Consider the following 19242-nt stretch of genomic DNA (forward strand, 5'->3'; position numbering starts at 1 on the left):
TCATTTCAAGGAATAAACAAATTAATGGTTTTGGTATCAGGATGTGAACAAAATAGTTTTAAGGAGGAGATAAGGAAAGTAGTGAAGAAGAAGGAGAACACATACACTCAAGACCAGAGAAAATAAATAGGCCTTGGGAAGAAAAGGTCAGCTACACTAAACATAGGGGATAAATTAGGGGGTTGCGGGATGGGAGTGAGAGAGGGAAGAGAGAGAAAGACAAATATACAGGTAAGTTTAGATATTTCAAATTTTTGGAGACATCTCAATGTATGTCAACTCAAACCCATTTTGGAAACTTTTTGGGTTAGCTGCTTCATACTGTGTGAATCTTGCCAAGAGCAGCTCTATCCATTTTACTTTTGCTTAAATAAGTTCAGTTCCTGACTTCACTGCTGCAGTTTGCAGCCATCTTGGTGACCCAGATGTGCAATATTTCTAGGATGCTCCCAGTAAACCTTTCCGTTTATTTCTGGGTAATCCTAGACAGCCTGCCTTCTCTCCCAGAACATATCCACATATATCTAATTCTTCATTTCTAAACCGTTATAATATCTCAAAACTTTTCTGAGCATCACCCCCTCTCTTTTTATTTCTTATATTTGCTGTAACTTTTTTTTTGCCTCTGTCTAACTGTATTCTTGATTTCCATGGTCCTGTGTACACATCCTTCATGATGTCACCGATCCCCATCTCAAATTTTACAACCCCACAATCCTACAAAATCATGGAATGGTTTTGAAGGAAGCCAAAATAGTTATAAAATTGTCCAAATTGTTCTCGGTGATTTCGCAAAGGATACAAAATATATTTCAACTCCTTTCTCACTAAATTTAGCTACTACATGATCAAATCCATCCAGGAGTTAAAGCTGACACATTGTCAAGTTTGCTTGCTTCTCCCTGGTCACACAATCAAAGCATTTCTCTGTCAAGATGAAATTTCATTACACTTTTTCCCCTTCTGGAATTCATTTATCCTTTCGCATTTCTCACTAAAACCCAAGTTCAGATTTTCACATTTCTTATGCTTTATCCTCTTTTGAATTCAAGTCTTTCCATTTTGCCTGTTAGAAATCCATAAAATGCTGATAATTAAATCACCTTTGGAGAAGTAATCAGAACATTTAAAAGTGAGTCTATAAACATTCGTTGTTACATAGACTAGATTTTGATCTGCATCAAATCAACTTGATCACTTCTTGAAATACTTCATCAATATGACAGGAAGGTTTTTGATATCAGGACATGTGAAACAAATCCAGAACGCCCATGAATGATTATTTACGACAATTGTAGAGAATGCAACAATTCATACTGAATTAAGCCTTTTGAGTATTTCAAAAAGAATTACAATAATGGAGAGAACACCAAACCTTTGCCATCAGCTTAAAAAGAGGAGTCACATTCCTGTGTAATTCAGGGAGAACAGAGCAAAAATGTCTCTGCACAGAACCATTTTATGTACATTTTTAAGGATACCATTGCAGTAACATGCACAGTGCACATGCTACATACAAAAATGAATAAAAACTCCTTTGAACATATCAGACTACATAATATCATAATATACGTCTGAATTTAAAAGCTGAACAACAGATTAAGTGATGTGAAATTCAAAAAAGCACTTATCATTTCAGTGACCCACAGTATCAGAAGACTGGTTTTACAAGTGTTTGCAGATAGAAATCTATAAAAATTCAGGAGTTGCCTTAATCAGAATCTATTTTATTTTTTATTTTAATTATAAATGATTCCTTGAGCTAAAGAACAGAAACAACAGCCAGCATTCTCACCACAACTTGCAGGTGACGGATGCTCACTTCCGAGGCTCATAACCTGAGCTATAAACTTGTCAACTGTACCATATATTAGCACAGACTTCACTATGTGTCCATGCTATCAGTCAAGAGATGGGAGTGGGGCACATTTAGAAGATGGAGAGCTGAAAATCAAAGACCACTGTAACCTCAATCATTATACAGGTATTAATGTCGGCTGAAACCACTGAAAAGAATCAAAGTGCAATCAAAAGGAAGCTGAGTGACAAAGCTTGCAGCACTACTGACTGGCTAATAAAATACATCATGATCATATGAATGTCTTTTGAAATTTGAGATACTGAGATGACCACCTTATTGGGGAGTTTTTGGGGGCTGGGGGAACAGTGATGGGGTAATGCAAAAGCAGCTATGATCAGCTCAAGATAATTAGAAAACTTAAAACAACTGTGCTCCAATATTCTGGAAAGGAGATGAGAACTGTCCATTTCTTGTACTTTACTTCCAGCTGGTCATGTGTAACTACACTGTTGAGATCACACTAATCCTGGAAAACAGCAGTGCAAGCATTTAATTGCAAAGATAGTAGCTTTTCTGTTGGTTAAAATGACGAGTAATTGCTTCTCATTCCCCAAAAGCCATTTCTTTCATAAAAAGAATTGTCACTTTGTGCTTACAGGAAAACATGCGTCATAGTGAACATATGGAGATAGTGAGGAAGCAAACACTAGTGATCCTAACTTAGCAAGGCACTCAGGTATAGCAGCTTGTAGCACACTATCCCTGAATTTTAAATTGTGTAAAGGATGGCTACACTGTAAAGTACCCTCCGTTGATAATATGTACCTCTGGTTTTAGATTGCCTCTTGTATAGTACATCATGAAAGCTATTTGGGTTTTTCAATAAAGTTTTGGTTTCTGAAAGTGCTTTTTTTTGATAGTACCATTTATACAGGTTTAAATGTAATTGTGCTCAGGAACATCGAAATAAGAGGATTAGACCGCTCAGTTCATAGAGCTTGCTCTGCTATTTGACTGGATCTTGGCTGATCTTCCATCTTAACTCTATATTTATATTTGTGAAATCTCCATATTCCTTGCTAGCTTTAATAGCTGGACACTTGATTAAAAAATTGGTACTTTGTAGCTTTCCTCAATAAGTACAGACCCATGTTGTAGGCTTGAAGACCACTTCAAAAGGTGGAAAATTGTGGTTTATTGTGTAGCGAGCAAACAGGGCCCAAAGTACCTTCACATATACCTACTGGTTTCATTCTGTCAAGTCCTATGCAATGAGTACATATACATTAAAAGCAGTAATAGCACCAATAAAATTCACTGCAGTCAGTCCCTATGGAAATTTGAGATCTACTGATAGCATGGTGCAGAGAACTGTTAACACAGGTTCAATGAACACAGCTGGCATTAATTTTTATTGGAATCTTTACGTACTGTGTAGAATGCTCTAACTTCTGGATGTCAGGTGAATAGAGCCTAGTATAAAGGTTGGTGAGCTTGTGTCACAGAGCATTGTGTCCTCTGTGTGAGAAACTCAGAAGTGAGAGGTTCAAGTCGCACCCCAAGGTTCACTGGTCAAGGAAGATACATGCATTACCTGGCCAAACAGATTGATTACCAATCTGCAAATCCTCCAACATCTACCAATGAGTGGGAGAGATTCCTGGTCAGCCATGTGGTGGAAAGAAAGTTGAAGCTTCGAAGATCACTGTCCATTGTTCAAGGTCACAACATGTAAGTAACATATTTAACACGACATGTTGCTGCAACAACTCAGATTCAATGATCTGTAACACATCACCATTACCAGTAAGGGTTCAAGACATAGCCATCTTTATAAAAATGTTCACTGTATTAAATTATGAAAATCAGGCAAGCTTAGTTAATGAATACATCAACCTTTCATCCCTCAAATCATTCATTTATTTATCCATAGCCCATTCACTCTCAATTTGGGAAGTGGTTGATTCTTGTTGCGATTTATTTTAATGAATATCACACACTAGTTCACATCCTCATCCCAATGACGAGGAAAGGACATCTCAACAATTAGCAATGTCATTCATGTAAATGATCTGGACGAGAATATAGAAGGTATGGTTAGTAAGTTTTCAACAAAGATTATCTCGGTACAACAGGACCTTGATCAGATGGGCCAATGGACTGAGGAGTGACAGATGGAGTTTAATTGAGATAAATGTGAAGTGCTGCTGAACAAAACTAGGGGTACAGATGCAGTTTCCTGAAAGTGGAGTCACAGGTAGACAGGGTGATGAAGGTGGCATTTGACACATTTGCCTTCATTGTTCAGAACATTGAGTGTAGAAGTTGGGATGTCATGTTGTGGCTGTACAGGACATTGGTAATGCTGCTTTTAGAATATAGAGTACAATTCTGGTTGCCCTTCTATAGGAAAAACATTGTTAAGCTTGAGATGATGCAGATAAGATTTACAAGGATGTTGCTCAGGCTGGAGGATTTGAGTTATAGGGAGAGGCTGAATATGCTGAGGCATTTTTTTCCCTACAGTGCTGGAGGCTGAGGGATGTCCTGATAGAAGTTTAAAAAATCATGAGGAACATGGATAGAGTAAAAACCCAAGCTCTCTTTCTTGAAGGGCATAAATTTCAAGCGAGAGGTGAAAGATTTAAAAAAGACCAGTGTGGTAATTTTTTTTCCACACAGAGGGCAGTGAGTGTATGAACAAGTTGCCAGGAGAAGTGGTGGATGTGGGTACAATTACAACATATAAAAGTCACCTGGTTGGGTATATGAATAGGAAGGGTTTAGAAGGATATGGGCCAAATGCTGGCAAATGGGGACTAGGTCGGATCGGGATGCCTGGTTGGTGTGGAAGAGTGGATCGAAGATCTGTTTCTGTGCTAAATAATTCTATAAAAAGTTATTTGGCTAGCGGTTCTGTTCTTGTCTTCACACCCAGCACTGGATATGTAACACCGATCAGGAATAAGAATCCAGCCTTGCTGTTTTTAGCTCCACTTAATGGTGGGTTCATCCTTCAACATTTTACATTATTACAGGATGTATATGGAGTATTCAGAAATTTCCTCATAAATACGTCATTGTTTCTCGACTGATCTATGCCTTAGCCTAGTTTCCCTGTTTCCCTATTTCAAACTGAATGCAAGCTTCAATCAGAATATGGTCACTGCTACCTAGGGGTGCCTTTACTCTGAGGTCATTAATTAGTCCTCTCACATCACACAATACCAAGTCTGGTACAATCTGCTCTCAGGTTGCTTCCAGAACGTGCTGCTCTAAGAAACTCTCTTGAAAGCACACTTCGAACTTCTCATCCAGGTTACCATCAACAATCTGATTTTACTGGTTTATTTGTAAATTAAAACCACCACCGTTTATTGTCTGTTAAAGCTGGTGCATGATCAGCAATCCAGTAGTAATCATTGCTCTTCAAAATTTAGGCATTGGATTCCATGAGCAACCAAGTAATTATCAGAATTGAAGTCATGTTTCTGTTGTTACTGTTCAGTTTCGCTTTGTACTTGACATCAACTCCAGCATAACAGAAATGGAGTACTTGGTCCAACTGGCCTACATTCCTGTTTATATTCCATACGAATCTCCTCCTATTGTGTATCATTCCGACCTATTTACGGATGTTCTAAATTTTTCTTCCCTTGTATACTTAGCTAACTTTCCTTTAAATAATTCTAGTCAAGTCAACTACACCATGTTTCACTATTGAACTACACCCTACATAAATATTTATCTCCTGACTTACTTACTGCGTTATCAGTTAATCTTACATATGACCAGTCACGTTGGACACCTCCACAATATCTTCTCCGTATTTCATCAAACAACTGCATTATTCGAAAGTCAATCCCTCAAACTTAACATAATTTTGCAAAAGGCAGTGACAGATTCACTCCTATATAGTGAAATGGTGCTTGCCAACATCAGAGAAATGAATTACCATATTCATTTGTGCATAGACACATATACATAATAGTTCTTTCATGCAAAATATAGCTCTATCACTCTTTAGCCTTGGTCAGAACCAAATCAGGAGTGAAACAGTTGATAAATGGTCACATCAGTGGCTGATCTGGACCTATTACGGTTTTAGGGTGGCCCAACGGTTAGCACTGCTGCCTAACAGCACCAGGGACCCGGTTTGATTCCAGCCTTGGGTGACTATCTGTTTGGAGTTTGCAAATTCTCTCCTTGACTGCGCGGGTTTCTCCTGGGTGCCACAGTCTAAAGATGTGCAGGTTAGGGGTGGGGGGTTGGCAATGCTAACAAATTTTTTAAAAATTGCCCTGTCTTGTCCAGTGATGTATAGGTTAGGTTAGTTGGCCATGATAAAAACCCCATTATGGGGTTAATCTGGATGGGATACTTGTCAGAGGGTCAGTTCAGATTTGACGGGGCAACTAGCCTCTTTATGCACTAGAGGGATTCTATACTTAAAAATGAAAAAACAAATCATATTATAAGCTGGATCAATAAATCCTTCCTACCACAACCAAAGTTAAAAAATATACCATGAACAGTTAATGGACAACCGATGGCTTGTTCAAAACCATTACTAAATTTCAAATGAAATGAATCGCTCCAAACATGTGGGTGAATGGTTAAGAACTGTTGCTCTTAAAGTTCCACTTCATGAGTTTGAATGACATAATCACATAGCTCAGACGAATGTCATGTGCCCCATTTATGCTTGTGTCAGTTTTTGGAAATACTATTCAATTAGTTTAACTCAGGTGCTGCCCAGTAAAGCTTTTCTTTTCAAACATCTACATGAAGGTTCGGTTCCCACCCCACTCAAGGACTATCTGAGAATGCATGCTATGGCTGGTGACTCACTGGTCGCAGCTTCGGAGAAAGGATGTCGAGCAGGAGGCAGAGGATTTCCGACACGAGTGCTTGCAAAGTGATTCGGCTGCGGATTGCTGGGCTGATTTCGCTTACCAAGGTTGTCAGCAAGTTGTGCATATGGGTAATCTTAGTTTGTGCCTGTTCAAGAGGAAAGAAAACGGTGATTAAAAGTATATAACAAATTTGGTCCTTCCATACAAAACAATGAACAGAGACTGCTGCTGTTTTTCAAATGGTCTAATGACTGAATCACAAGGTTTTTTCAGAGAAATTATAAAAATTTAACCACCCCACCTCAGCTCATTAAGTGCGGCTTTCTTTTCAGAAAACCAGACTAAATTCAACATTTGCGTAAAGATTTGTAACTCGGGTACTTGTTGCTGTGGTTGTTCACCGAGCTGGGAAGTTGATTTGCAGACATTTCATCCCCTGTCTAGGTGACATCTTCAGTGCCTTGGAGCCTCCTGTGAAGCACTGCAGTACGGTGTCTTCTAGAGGCATGGCACTCATCCATGGACTCCATCAACAAAAACCTGGACCCAATATACCAGCCACTATAATGAACAACTGGAACCAGCAACTGGAAGCAGCAGGAACGGAGCCAAATAAATTCCAGAAGAGACAGTACTGCAGCGCTTCACAGGAGGCTCCAAAGCACTAAAGATGTCACAGAGGGGCGAAACCAGATCAACTTCCCAACTCGGTGAACATATCCACAACCACGACAACCAGACTAAATGCCCCATGTTCATAAATAACTTCTATGCTAAAGAAATGCACCAAGACATATGTCATACATTAATAAAGGAAAGTAAGCAGGGTTTCCATATTTCGTCTCACTAACAGTTTGTCTCTCATCAGTTTGTGATACAGCCTTGATTATGAATGTCCTCCATTGAAATAACATTTTGTTCAGTGCGAGTGATTCCCTCTTTGCCAGGGACTGCTTGTGCAGTGAAGCGTACAGAACAGTTTCCAACATTCAACTCTAAAGAATTCACAGAGTAAATCCTATTGAGGTTGTCGACCAGGTAGCAGTGCTTTCCTTGTTAGCTTAGCTGATCTCTGGCCTATTTGTTTGCTTGTCTCAATCACTCTAAAAAATTTTTTTTCGCATAAAGAAACCCAGTTTAACAGCCAGGAGGCTATATGACTAGGTAGTTATTTTAAGTTCAATTTGGAACCTTTGTCTTCTGGCAAACACGAACAAAGTATGATTCTTTCACCAAAAAAAGAGAACGTTTAAAGAAAACACATTTCCAGAGATGAACCATGTTCTCTCTATAGATAAATATACATCTTTTGAAATTGTCGGTCTTTTGATGACCTCGCCTTGTCTTTCCATCTTTTTTTTTTGTTCTTTTAGCTTACTTAATTGGTTCTATCATATATTTGGTGATTTAGCATAGGATAGTGGGAGCACTTGCAACAAAAGACGAGTTCAACCTTGGTAGTTGCTGGGAACACAGATAGGGTGATAAATCTATTCATTCTGGTTTTATTTTATGTCTCCACGAAGGTTATGTTTGCTTCTGGGCTGTGGGTCCCTCACAGTTCAGTAGCCCTCCAGAACCAGATTCACATGTACACTTGGAACACCATGCATTCATGAGGTTTTGTGGTGAGGCAAGTGAAGCCTTACCCACATTGAACACCTGCATCTCCACACTACAACAGAAATTGGTGGGGGGGGTGGGGTACCTAAACCATTTCTAAACCCTCCTTAGCTCAATAAGAACTACTGTCACCCTGGACTGCAAGCAGCTTCCTCATCACAAAACAAGGGCTGAATATGTGACACTCCCAAAGTGAACTGCTTTACTTGAGCAGTATTTACCCTAAAATAGAGAACTGCAGATGCTGAAGATCTAAAACAAAAACAAAAATCGTTGGTTAAACTCAGCAGATTTAGCAGCATCTGTGGTGAGAAAGTAGAGTTAACATTTTGAGCCCAGTAACCCTTATTCTTCAGACTGTTCCCAGCCTTCTGAACAAGGGTCACTGAATTCGAAATGTTAACCCTGTTTTCTCATCACAAATGCAGCTAAATCTGCTGAGTTTCTCCAGCAATTCCTGTTTTTAAGACATTTACCCTGTTAGGTATCAGGAACTATTTAAATCAGCTTTACCAATGAAAGGTATCTAAAAATATAAGCAGTTAGCTCAAATAATGACTAATAAGTGTCGCATGGACCCTATATTTGGCAATCTAACCTTTTAGCCTGGGCTTATGCAGAAATCTCGAGATTATTGCAATCTAGTTAATGATTTGAATTTTTATCAATTAGGAAGTTGTAGATCACTGAAATATTTAATTCTGAGATAGACACAATTTGGTGGAGCTGGCAGTAAATAGAAGTTGAAGCCATCAATCAATCGTGACTTCTGTAATGTGGGTTCTGCTCATTTTCTTATGGCCACATATACCGATCGGTTTCCTTTACCTCATAGTGGCTGTTTGGGTAGGAAATCCTTGGGACACTGGATGCTGCAAACAGCATGTGAAAGGTGACTGGAAGGAACGGCAGGTATCGCATCAGCTGGAAGTTCTGCACACTCATCATTCTCTTGTTCAGCATGTCCGTGAATTCCAACCACTCCAGTGCCAGGCAGACTCCATTGAAAGTGGGATCTTTAAACTTCATTAGCAGGAAATTATCAAACAAGCCCTGCAATATGGATTGTTACAAGGTGAGAAAGTATTTTTGACCCATTCCGTCAATGGGTGTTAGCTCATTTCATTCGCCAAACCATTACCTCTACACCTCTTTAGGAATGACTGTCAGCACTACAAGAATTGAGGCAGAGTGATGCATTTTTATGGCCATACTTAGAGTCATAGAGATGCACAGCATGGAAACAGACCCTTCGGTCCAATTTGTCCATGCCGACCAAATATCCCAACCCAGAAACAGACAAAGTTAAAAATCACACAACACCAGGTTATAGTCCAACAGGTTTAATTGGAAGCAGACTAGCTTAAAGTAAACCTGTTGGACTATAACCTGGTGTTGTGTGATTTTTAACTTTGTATACCCCAGTCCAACACCAGCATCTCCAAATCAGAAACAGACAAGGTAACAATTTTCTCTTTGGAAAATGAGATTAAATTGATACAAGAGTTTCCAAGGATAATTTGCAGGGCTCAAAATATTCTCCCACTCCTCCATTCCCACCGCACAAGAGCTCCTTTTTAGTTTTCAGCTGATCCTCAAAATCTTTTTCATGAGGTGTTACAGTTACATAGTGTCAATACCTTAAATATTAGTGCCAATATGTACAGAATTTGGGCTCGAAAGAAGCAGAATTAGAAGAATTCATCAACATTCCCAATACTCATTTCCTCTCCCTTAATGCTTTTCTTGTGTGTTGCGGCTTTCGTATCCTAGATATCACATATTTAAGTTAGGGTAATAAAATGTGCATAATTTAACAATAAATGCTTCCTTTAAAAAAAATCTGAAAAACTTATATAGTTAAAAACCCAAAGCATGTTTTCCACAGACCAGTTATGTCACAAAGACAAACATACAATTGTATGGCTAACATAGCCAATGCACCTCAAGTATTTTATCGTATTGAGTTGCTTTAAAATGTAATTAATATAAATACAAATCATTATGAAATAAAACTGTTCGATCTTAAATTACACAATTGAGAAAGTGATCATTTCAATAGTGAATACATTTTCCCCACTTAAAATGTTCCTGAATTCCTGCTGCTTTAAATCTACATTAATTTACAAGAACTACATTACCTCAGTTTTCCTTTTCCTAATTAAGCAAATACTCATTTATTGAGAAGTTTAAAACAGTTTTCTCTAATTAGTAAACCCTTCTCTCCCCTTTGCAGACCCCAAACCCCAGCCAATTGCAAGCTCTCATTCCCCACTCTTTTCAGCTCCCCTCTCTCTCGATTTCGCAGTCTTGACCCTCAGTACTGCTCCTGTATCTCTCAACCTGGCTTCACTGACCTTGCTCCTCAAGCTTACTGCTCTATCCTGCAGTCTCGCTTCCTGATCCTGCTGACTGCTACCACTCACTTCACACCTCCAGTCTGCTTCTCTCCAGTGTTTGTTTCTGACAAATTCACCAGTGAAACTATTAGCAGCAAGCCCAGCAGAGAACTAGCCTATGATTTGAGGAGTGGCTCATGATTCTAATTAATGGTGTCACCTTTTCTTGGATTGAACATCCTCTTGAGTGGATCTATATGGTGAATTCGGGGATTTCACTTAGGGATTCATCTACTAGTGCATTTTGAGCCCTGGTAATTTAGAACTCAACAACAAATGTCATTGATTGCTGAAAAGTTATTGACCTGAGTAATCTTTTCGTGATCTCCTGATGAGGTGGACAGATGAAGAATATGATTGAATCTGTGTGCTGCTGTATTCAGTGCGGTCTTCATAATGCCATCCAAGGCCTTTTGGTTATCACTGCTCCGTAATTCATATGGCAAACTGCAATCCTGGCCAATTCGCTTTCTAAAAGCAGAATGTCAAGATTATATTCATTGCTAACATAATGATTGCATTGCCACAACAGATTTAGTAGCAGCAGTCTGTAGCGATAATGCAAAAGGTGGTCGATGGCAAATGCATCTTCAGTACCTTTGAATCTTTGGGAGTTGGAAGATCTCTTGCCAGATGGAGAACAGGCTCTTGTTTACATCCTTGAGGCCTACGTTTGCGGTCTGAATCATTCTCATGCTTAGATTCAATTTCCCTCTTCCATGGAGGAACTAAAAATGCAATTCAAACATTGACAGAATACAACAGGGTCAGAGATTTCAATGTTGCAGAGAAATTCTACAGATGTGAAGACTGCAAAGATTTAGTTGAGAAAATGAAGATTTCACTGCACTAATTAAAAGACAGACTTTGGAAGTCCATTGTAGCTTCAACATCCACAGGACATCCCACATTCTTTGTAGATAATTAAGTATTTGCGTAACATAGGAAATGGGGCACCCAACTCTCAAGATCTGACAAATGGTAACACAATTAAGGAGACCAAAGATATGCTTTGCCAATACTTATTCAACCAACACACATCACACCATTAACTCATTTGTTAGTAGGCTGTTGTTTTTCAAAATGACTAATGTGTTTTGTCAAAGTGTGGTTACCACACTTAGGTATGCTTTGCATTGTTTCAATGCAACATGACACTATGTGGTCCACAAAGAAAAAGTGCAAAACTAAGTATCATTGTAGGCCACAGTAATGAGTGCAGGTTTGCACATCCCAGTATAAATGTGGAAAATCCGTACAACCTGTAAACTCACCAGTATAACTTTAGGAATATGGAACTCTAGCTATGATGAGAAACTTTAAGATAATAACATGAATTAAATGTAGCAGAGAATCTGAGGCAATTGAACACGGATTCTCAAAATTCTGAAAAACAATTAACAAAATACATAGGACAGACTACTTTAACTTGTTCCAAAATCAATGATGAGGTAGCCAACAATTTGAAATTGCTACACAAGTAAGGGGAAGTTAAGAGCAACTCCATTATCTTGAGATTTGCTGAGCTTGGAATGCTGAAAAACTGGATGAACATTAAAACAAAAGAAGCTACAAGACAATAATGGGACATTGGGATTAATGCTGAACTGACAAGCTAGGCCTAAATTCCTCTTTTGACCCACAGACACCAATGATTTAGAGCTAAATCAGAGTTAGAACTTAATTAATCTGTGTAAACACTCAAATTATTTCATCAATGCAGTTAAAAAAATAAATTTCAGTCTGAGGTGGGAGTCAAACAGGCTGTAGATCACAAACTACAAAATATTTCTATTTTGCTTTGCGCCACAGTGCTAATTTTCAGAATGAAAAGTATGCTGTCTTCCAAGACAAATTATAGCCTCTATGTACAGATAGCAGTAAGGAAAAAGCTGTCCCATAACCAATTGTTTCTGAGAGCAAAGTACCTATGCAGCATTAAAAAAGTCTAAATATAGGAAAATGTGCTTCATGTCCTTATTGACATTCATTGGTCCCTGTGGTGCAGCAATGCCTAGATTTTAAAATTGTCATCCTAGATTTCAAATCCCTGCCCAATCCTTGCCTCTCCACTTCTCTGTAAATTCCCAAAGCCAACAAACCTCTGGGATATCTGTGTTCCTCCAATTCTGGTCTTTTATACTTGCTCATTTATGTTATTCCAGAACTGTCTGCTGTACACCTAGTTGCTTGGCCCAGAGGGTCTTCAAGCATTTTTTAAAAAAAACTTGAAGAGCCTTCTTAAAAAAAAGATTAAACAAAATAAAAACCTGTGAGAGCTGCTAGATGAAAATTCAGCATTTTCAAACCAAACACTTGGCAACTTGCCAAGTGTCTCTGGTAGCATGCATAAATTCAATACATTATATATTGAATTTAGATAGCAATAGAACAAAAAACTGATAATAAAACAGTCCCGACTCTAAATTATCCCCTGCTTTTTAAATATTAACACTGCCAATAAAATCTTGAAAACAAATTTTAATACAAGAATCACAGAACTAAAACTACTTTTTCAGCTGGTAATTCTGGAACTTAAAACAAAAGCTTTTAATACCACATACAAAATATCACCAGAGCTATATTAGAAACAAAAATGGTCTCAACAGTACAACCTATTCCTTGATTCAAAGCTATCTATGGTCATTTTGCAGCTAACACCACTTGAATGAGTGTTTTTAAGAGCATAACATCTTTTTCGTTAAAATAATCATTTGTGAAGTGCATCGAAATGATTAGCATTTTATCCCCACATTAAAGACACAGCTCTTCCTTTGACTGATGTTTTTAGGGTTTTTTTTTCTTATTAATATAAGCCTAAGGGGATAGATTGGGAATTGCAAATAAGATGCTAAAGAGCCAAATGCAGCTCTTGCACTCCGGGTTGCAGTCTCCTGATCGATGCCATAAGCAACAGCGGTTCTTCCCTAACACACTTTTCCTCTTTAAAGATGCTTTGTAAACTTCGTCTCTATGATCAAGCTTCTGGGAAACTGTTCTAATTATTAGTTCTTGAGAGTATACCTGTAAAACACCTTAGCACCATCTGTCAAACACACTGCAATAGTATTGTTTTCACAATTCTCTGACAATTGATGGCTATGCACTGAAAATAAAATCCAACTTAAAATGCGTTGGGATGGATTAGTTATGTTTGGTGGTGGTGGTTGGAATTCAGGTACAGAGACCCAAATCCCAGAGCCACACAGTGGCCAAAAATCTTCAGTATCTTCTTCATTATCCTGTTCTGTCCGATAATTTATAGATTGACCACTCAGAATCATAGACAATATTTTCCCCAAAGTGCCTGACATTGGCTTCTGGATGCTCAATAGCAGGATGTATGCACAGCACTTACAGTATGCCTTTTGAAATATTAATTTGATGGGCAAAGATCAATAGAAAATACTTCCTCCCCCTTAAGAGCTTCTAACACCACATTGTTACTGAAGGTGAACATTAATGTGACAAGATTTATGTAAAGAACAATGATACAATTGATGACATGGCTCTGACATTGGTATGAAAGAAAACACCAGTCTAGAGTGAGCATGTGAAGGACAGGTTTGAGGGAGCTGTATTTGATAACCTATTATGTTTATACATGTAAGTAAGGGGTTGATACAATGCATAAGAAACTGAAGAACCTTACTTAGGGATCTAAATAAAACTAGCTTAAGTGAATCATCAGTGAATAAATTAATGGAACTGAAGAGTGACAAATCGCCAGAAGCTGATGGTTTTTATCCACTGGCGTACAGGTAGGTAGAAGAACACATTGCCAATCCCCTAATCACAATCTTTCAGTGTTCTTTGAGTTCAGGTGTTGTACCTCTAGATTGAAAGTTTGCTCATGTCACTCCACTTTTTAATAAGGGTGACAAAGGGAAAGCAGAGGAATACACACCAGTTAAAGTACATCTGTGGAGGAGAATTGATTGGGAATATTCTCCCTGTATCTGTGTGGGTTTCCTCCAGGTGCTCTGGTTTCCTCCTACAATCCAAAGATGTGCAGGTTAGGTGAATTGGCCATGCTAAATTGCCCATAGTAATGGGTGTGGGTGGGTTACTCTTTGGATGGTCGGTGTGGACTTGTTGGGTCAAATGGCCTGTTTCCACACTGTAGGGATGCATGATAACCCCACTTGAGTACTAGTGCAGATCCAGGCACCACACCTTGTAATGAAGATTTTGGCCCTGGAGGGAGTTCAGCGCAGGTTTGCAGGGATGAGACCTGGACATACAGGGTTAAGTTTAAGGAGACATTGAACAAATTAGACCTTTGTTCTCAGGAATTTAGAAGGTGAAGGGCGATCTAACTGGAGGTTTTCAGGACACAGACAGGGGAGATAAAGATAAACTATTCTGATGGTTGAAAATTCCAGAAACAGGCACATATTTGAAGAAATAGGGCCAGGCCATTCAGGAGACATGTTAGAAAGCACTTCCACGTAGAAAGAGTAGTGGAGGTTTGGAACTCTCTCCTTCAAACAGCAGCTGATGCTAATTCAATTGTTAAGTTTAAATCTGAGATAGCATATTTTGAATAAGGAGTGGTATAAGGGATGTAGGACGGCAGCAGGTATGTGGATTTAGGCCACAGATTAGCCATGATCTTATTGAATGGTTCGAGGGGCTGAATGGCCTACTCCTGATCCTATGTTCATGTAATGAGCAAATAGCTTCAGCAGCAGTCTACATACAAACACCCACAGCCTGAAATATACCTGACTACTACCTCAATACAGTATGTGCATAGTAGTATCGATTTAAAGCGCAAGGTAAAGCCTAGTGACAGTTGGGGATAAACTCCCATAGTCAGGAGCTGAAATTAAAACAGAGCCAAAGAGACACAAAAGAGAAGACTACAAAAGGTGGATCAGAGCTTGGAAGGAGTCAAGAGAAAATAAAATGCTGGAAAGGAACAGACTTGGAAGGAAGGGGAAAAAGATTTTGATTACAGGTCTATAGCAGGAACACTCCAAAGGGTAGGAATAAGATTCTCAGAAGACTCTGAAGCCTAGCTATGAACCAATGAAACTCTGGAGAGGGAAAACACAAAATCAGAACACTTGCAGGAAGAAGTAAACATCTGAGTACTTGCATCGGTAGTCAGGCACGATAGTTCAAAGAGGTGGCACACATTAAAAGGACCAGCATATCCTTATTAAAAGATAACTTTTACTCCCCCTTTTCATCAAAGGCCTGTGGGACCTCTCAAATGGCCAACGATTGCTATTTAACGGAGCGTTGCAGCTAGAAGGCACCGTGTTACAGCCAAACTTGCACCCAATACAATGGGACAATTTAACTGGAGGCTGTCACCCCCCTCCCCACCAAGAATCAGCAAATTAAGAAAAAAAAAATTTTAAACCCCATTCTGAGAATAGGATGAACAATAAGAACTTGAGACTGCTTACTAGTGATGTCAGTGGTGCCCCATTTAGTTCAGAATGAGGACTTGAAATAGGCTATACATTTCTTTTTTTAGCCTACTTCCAAAATAATGATTTGAAATCAGCACACTGTTGGACACAGTGATATCGGAGTAGGGAGACTCAAGTACAGTCTTCTCCCCCATATCCAACTGCAATGGCAAACAGCAGGTTCTTCACCTAACAGGCCATGCTGACCCCAATCAAAGCACAGCAATGGAGCTTGGTAAGCAGCCTGTGGAATAGTGAATGGAGAAGTAACTAGAATATCAATGAATGTTTAACTAACTTCACCTTTCACTCTTCAGCCAGTGGACTGTAACTTGTTTATAGCTGAGTACAATACATGCAGCTGATTAGACTGCTCAATGTGATCACCGCCAGGATCTCAGGCTCCCAAATTCTGGTTCCAGGTGTATTACTTGTAGTGTGCTGCTCATGAAAATTTTTAAAATTGAGATGTGAGCTTGAAGGTTCGGCACACATTATAGATGCAAATTATTTTTGTGTTTGCGTGCCAGTTGTTAACTACATGGTCGAAGGCATTCTTAAAAGAAAATGTTGCAGCTTACTTACAGTAGATTGTAGAATTTTTAAAGATGGTAAGGGAACTTCAGAAGCAAAAAAGGTCAAGAACCCCTGTCTTGTGCTACACATGATCTCCATAAACCCCTGGAAACTTCTCCAAAAGCCTGGACAATATTTATCAGTGGAACAATCAATCCAACTTGACCTCACTCATATTTCATACTTATAAACAGATACAAGAAGGCACATATGTGCATAAGCAAATGCTTTTGTATGTTCTTGTACACAGACACATACTAAAGAAACAGCAGTCTTATGCTTTCAAGTCCAGGTCATGGGCCTATTTTCAGCTGCTTGCCATTGTTAGCTGAACTGACAATTAAGGAAACATGCTTCATTTTAAAGCTGGCTTTTTGTTCCCTCAGGGCCTCACTCAGCATGAATCCAAAACAGTAAAAGTTACAACTTAATGAGCATTAATAGCAGTGGTAACATTTAACCAGAGCACACTGTCAGACTATTCAAACAGTGAACAATTAAATGAACTGAATCACTTCCCTAAAATTGATGTATAATTCTAATGTACAATGAAAGGTCAGTTGATCAACTTACCTGTAGAGTGTTCACACAGGAGCGGATATCATTCTCTGCTTTTTCACATAAACTCATAAGAATACCCATGTCTGCCTTCATCCCTGTTTGAATGGTGATCTAAGTGAGCATACAGGAAGAGAATAAAAAGAAATATAGTTATTCTTAAATGTAAACTGAACCTCCATCGTAAAATCAAAAATGTCACACACATGCATACAGACCCCACACACATGCATAACCTTTACATCTTTGTCCATATCCACAGGAATCAACGAAAATGAAAACAAAACAGAAGTGATGTGAAAGAGGATGCAGGCCCACTGCTGCCAGTCTGACCTACTCCTATTGTCCAGGAAGGTTGAACACAAAGGAAATAAATGTAACAGTCAGAAGCAAGCGCAAAGCTCCTGTAGATTCAGTTCATTCCCCCCTTTTCTAGAAGTTCCTAATTCAAAAGGAAAAAAAAACAGTCTACCTGAAAACAATGAAGTGACTTGACATTATTTGTTCCCCCTAATTGTGCTCAGTTATCTTTCCTGTGTGAGTGTGCATGCACAGATCCAGCCAAGAGAAGTTATCATCAGGCAACAGGAGACTTGCCTCATTTCAGGTACCTTATGCCAGCATCTAGACCAGGCATTGGATGGTTGGTTACAAAAGAAAATCTCTTTCTACACTGTCATGTATCTCAGGCACAAATCAATGTGACAATGTTACTTAATCCACATACAATAACATTAAGACCTTGAGGGAGATGCCCAAATCCACTTTGCACAGGAGGATTATCATCAGTAGGCATTCTATTTCACCTCGTCAATTTGAGCTGGATTTAAACAAAAGACTTTGAGCACAAAGGCCAGTGCATGACCTACTCTCCTAACCAGACTTGTTTTGACTTATTTCAGATACACTTAGAGTCATCGAGATGTACAGCATGGAAACAGACCCTTCGGTCCAACCCGTCCATGCCGACCAGATATCCCACCCAATCTAGTCCCATCTGCCAGCACCCGGCCCATATCCCTCCAAACCTTTCCTATTCATATACCCATCCACATGCCTCTTAAATGTTGCAGTTGTACCAGCCTTCTCCATTTCCTCTGGCAGCTCATTCCATACACGTTCCACCCTCTGCGTGAAAAAGTTGCCCTGTAGGTCTCTTTTATATCTGTCCCCTCTCACCCTAAACCTATGCCTTCCAGTTCTGGACTCCCGACCCCAGGGAAAATACTTTGCCTATTTATCCTATCCATGCCCCTCATAATTTTGTAAACCACTACAAGGTCACTCATCAGCCTCCGACGCTCCAGGGAAAACAGCCCCAGCCTGTTCAGCTTTTCCCTGTAGCTCAAATCCTCCAACCTTGGCAACATCCTTGTAAACCTTTTCTGAACCCTTTCAAGTTTCACAACATCTTTCCAATAGGAAGGAGACCAGAATTGCATGCAATATTCCAGCAGTGGCCTAACCAATCTCCTGTATAGCTGCAACATGACCTCCCAACTCCTGTACTCAATACTCTGACCAATAAAGGAAAGCATGTTGGAGGCAGCAAACAATACTGATGATACAAAAAGCTCAAGTAAACCTCAAATATTTCCCACAACTTTATGAATTTTAGCCCCCAGTCCACAATCTTTCCCCACTATGGGTGGCACAGTGGCTCTGTGGTTAGCACTGCTGCCTCACAGCACCAGGGTCCCAGGTTCGATTCCAGCTCCGCGACTGTGTGTGGAGTTTGCACATTCTCCCAGTGTCTGCGTGGGTTTCCTTCGGGTGCTCCGGTTTCCTCCCACAGTCCAAAGATGTGCAAATCAGATAAATTGGCCATGCTAAATTGCCCATTGTGTTAGGTGCATTAGTCAGAGGGTAACGGGACTGGGTGGGTTACTCTTTGGAGGGTCGGTGTGGACTTGTTGGGCCAAAGGGCCTGTTTCCACACTGTAGGGAATCTAATCTAATCTAAAGATCCCTCCTCCTCCCAGCAGAGATCTTCCCTATCAACA

General features: G+C 39.5%; 1 protein-coding gene across 2 annotated transcripts in view; it reads right to left on the reverse strand.

Moving 5' to 3' along the window:
• The window catches only part of chtf18 (CTF18, chromosome transmission fidelity factor 18 homolog (S. cerevisiae)), a 110545-nt gene that overhangs the window by 50704 nt on the left and 40599 nt on the right, over positions 1 to 19242 (reverse strand). For both annotated transcript variants that reach the window (XM_043711297.1, XM_043711298.1), the window contains exons 13-17: positions 17255 to 17353; positions 11277 to 11407; positions 10985 to 11150; positions 9109 to 9333; positions 6653 to 6802 (exon numbers count right to left, since the gene is read on the reverse strand). In XM_043711297.1, coding sequence (XP_043567232.1) covers positions 6653 to 6802; positions 9109 to 9333; positions 10985 to 11150; positions 11277 to 11407; positions 17255 to 17353 — 771 coding nt within the window. The remainder of the gene's footprint in view (positions 1 to 6652; positions 6803 to 9108; positions 9334 to 10984; positions 11151 to 11276; positions 11408 to 17254; positions 17354 to 19242) is intronic.

The sequence above is a fragment of the Chiloscyllium plagiosum genome, chromosome 21 (assembly GCF_004010195.1).
Source record: "Chiloscyllium plagiosum isolate BGI_BamShark_2017 chromosome 21, ASM401019v2, whole genome shotgun sequence".
Classification (NCBI taxonomy): domain Eukaryota; kingdom Metazoa; phylum Chordata; class Chondrichthyes; order Orectolobiformes; family Hemiscylliidae; genus Chiloscyllium; species Chiloscyllium plagiosum.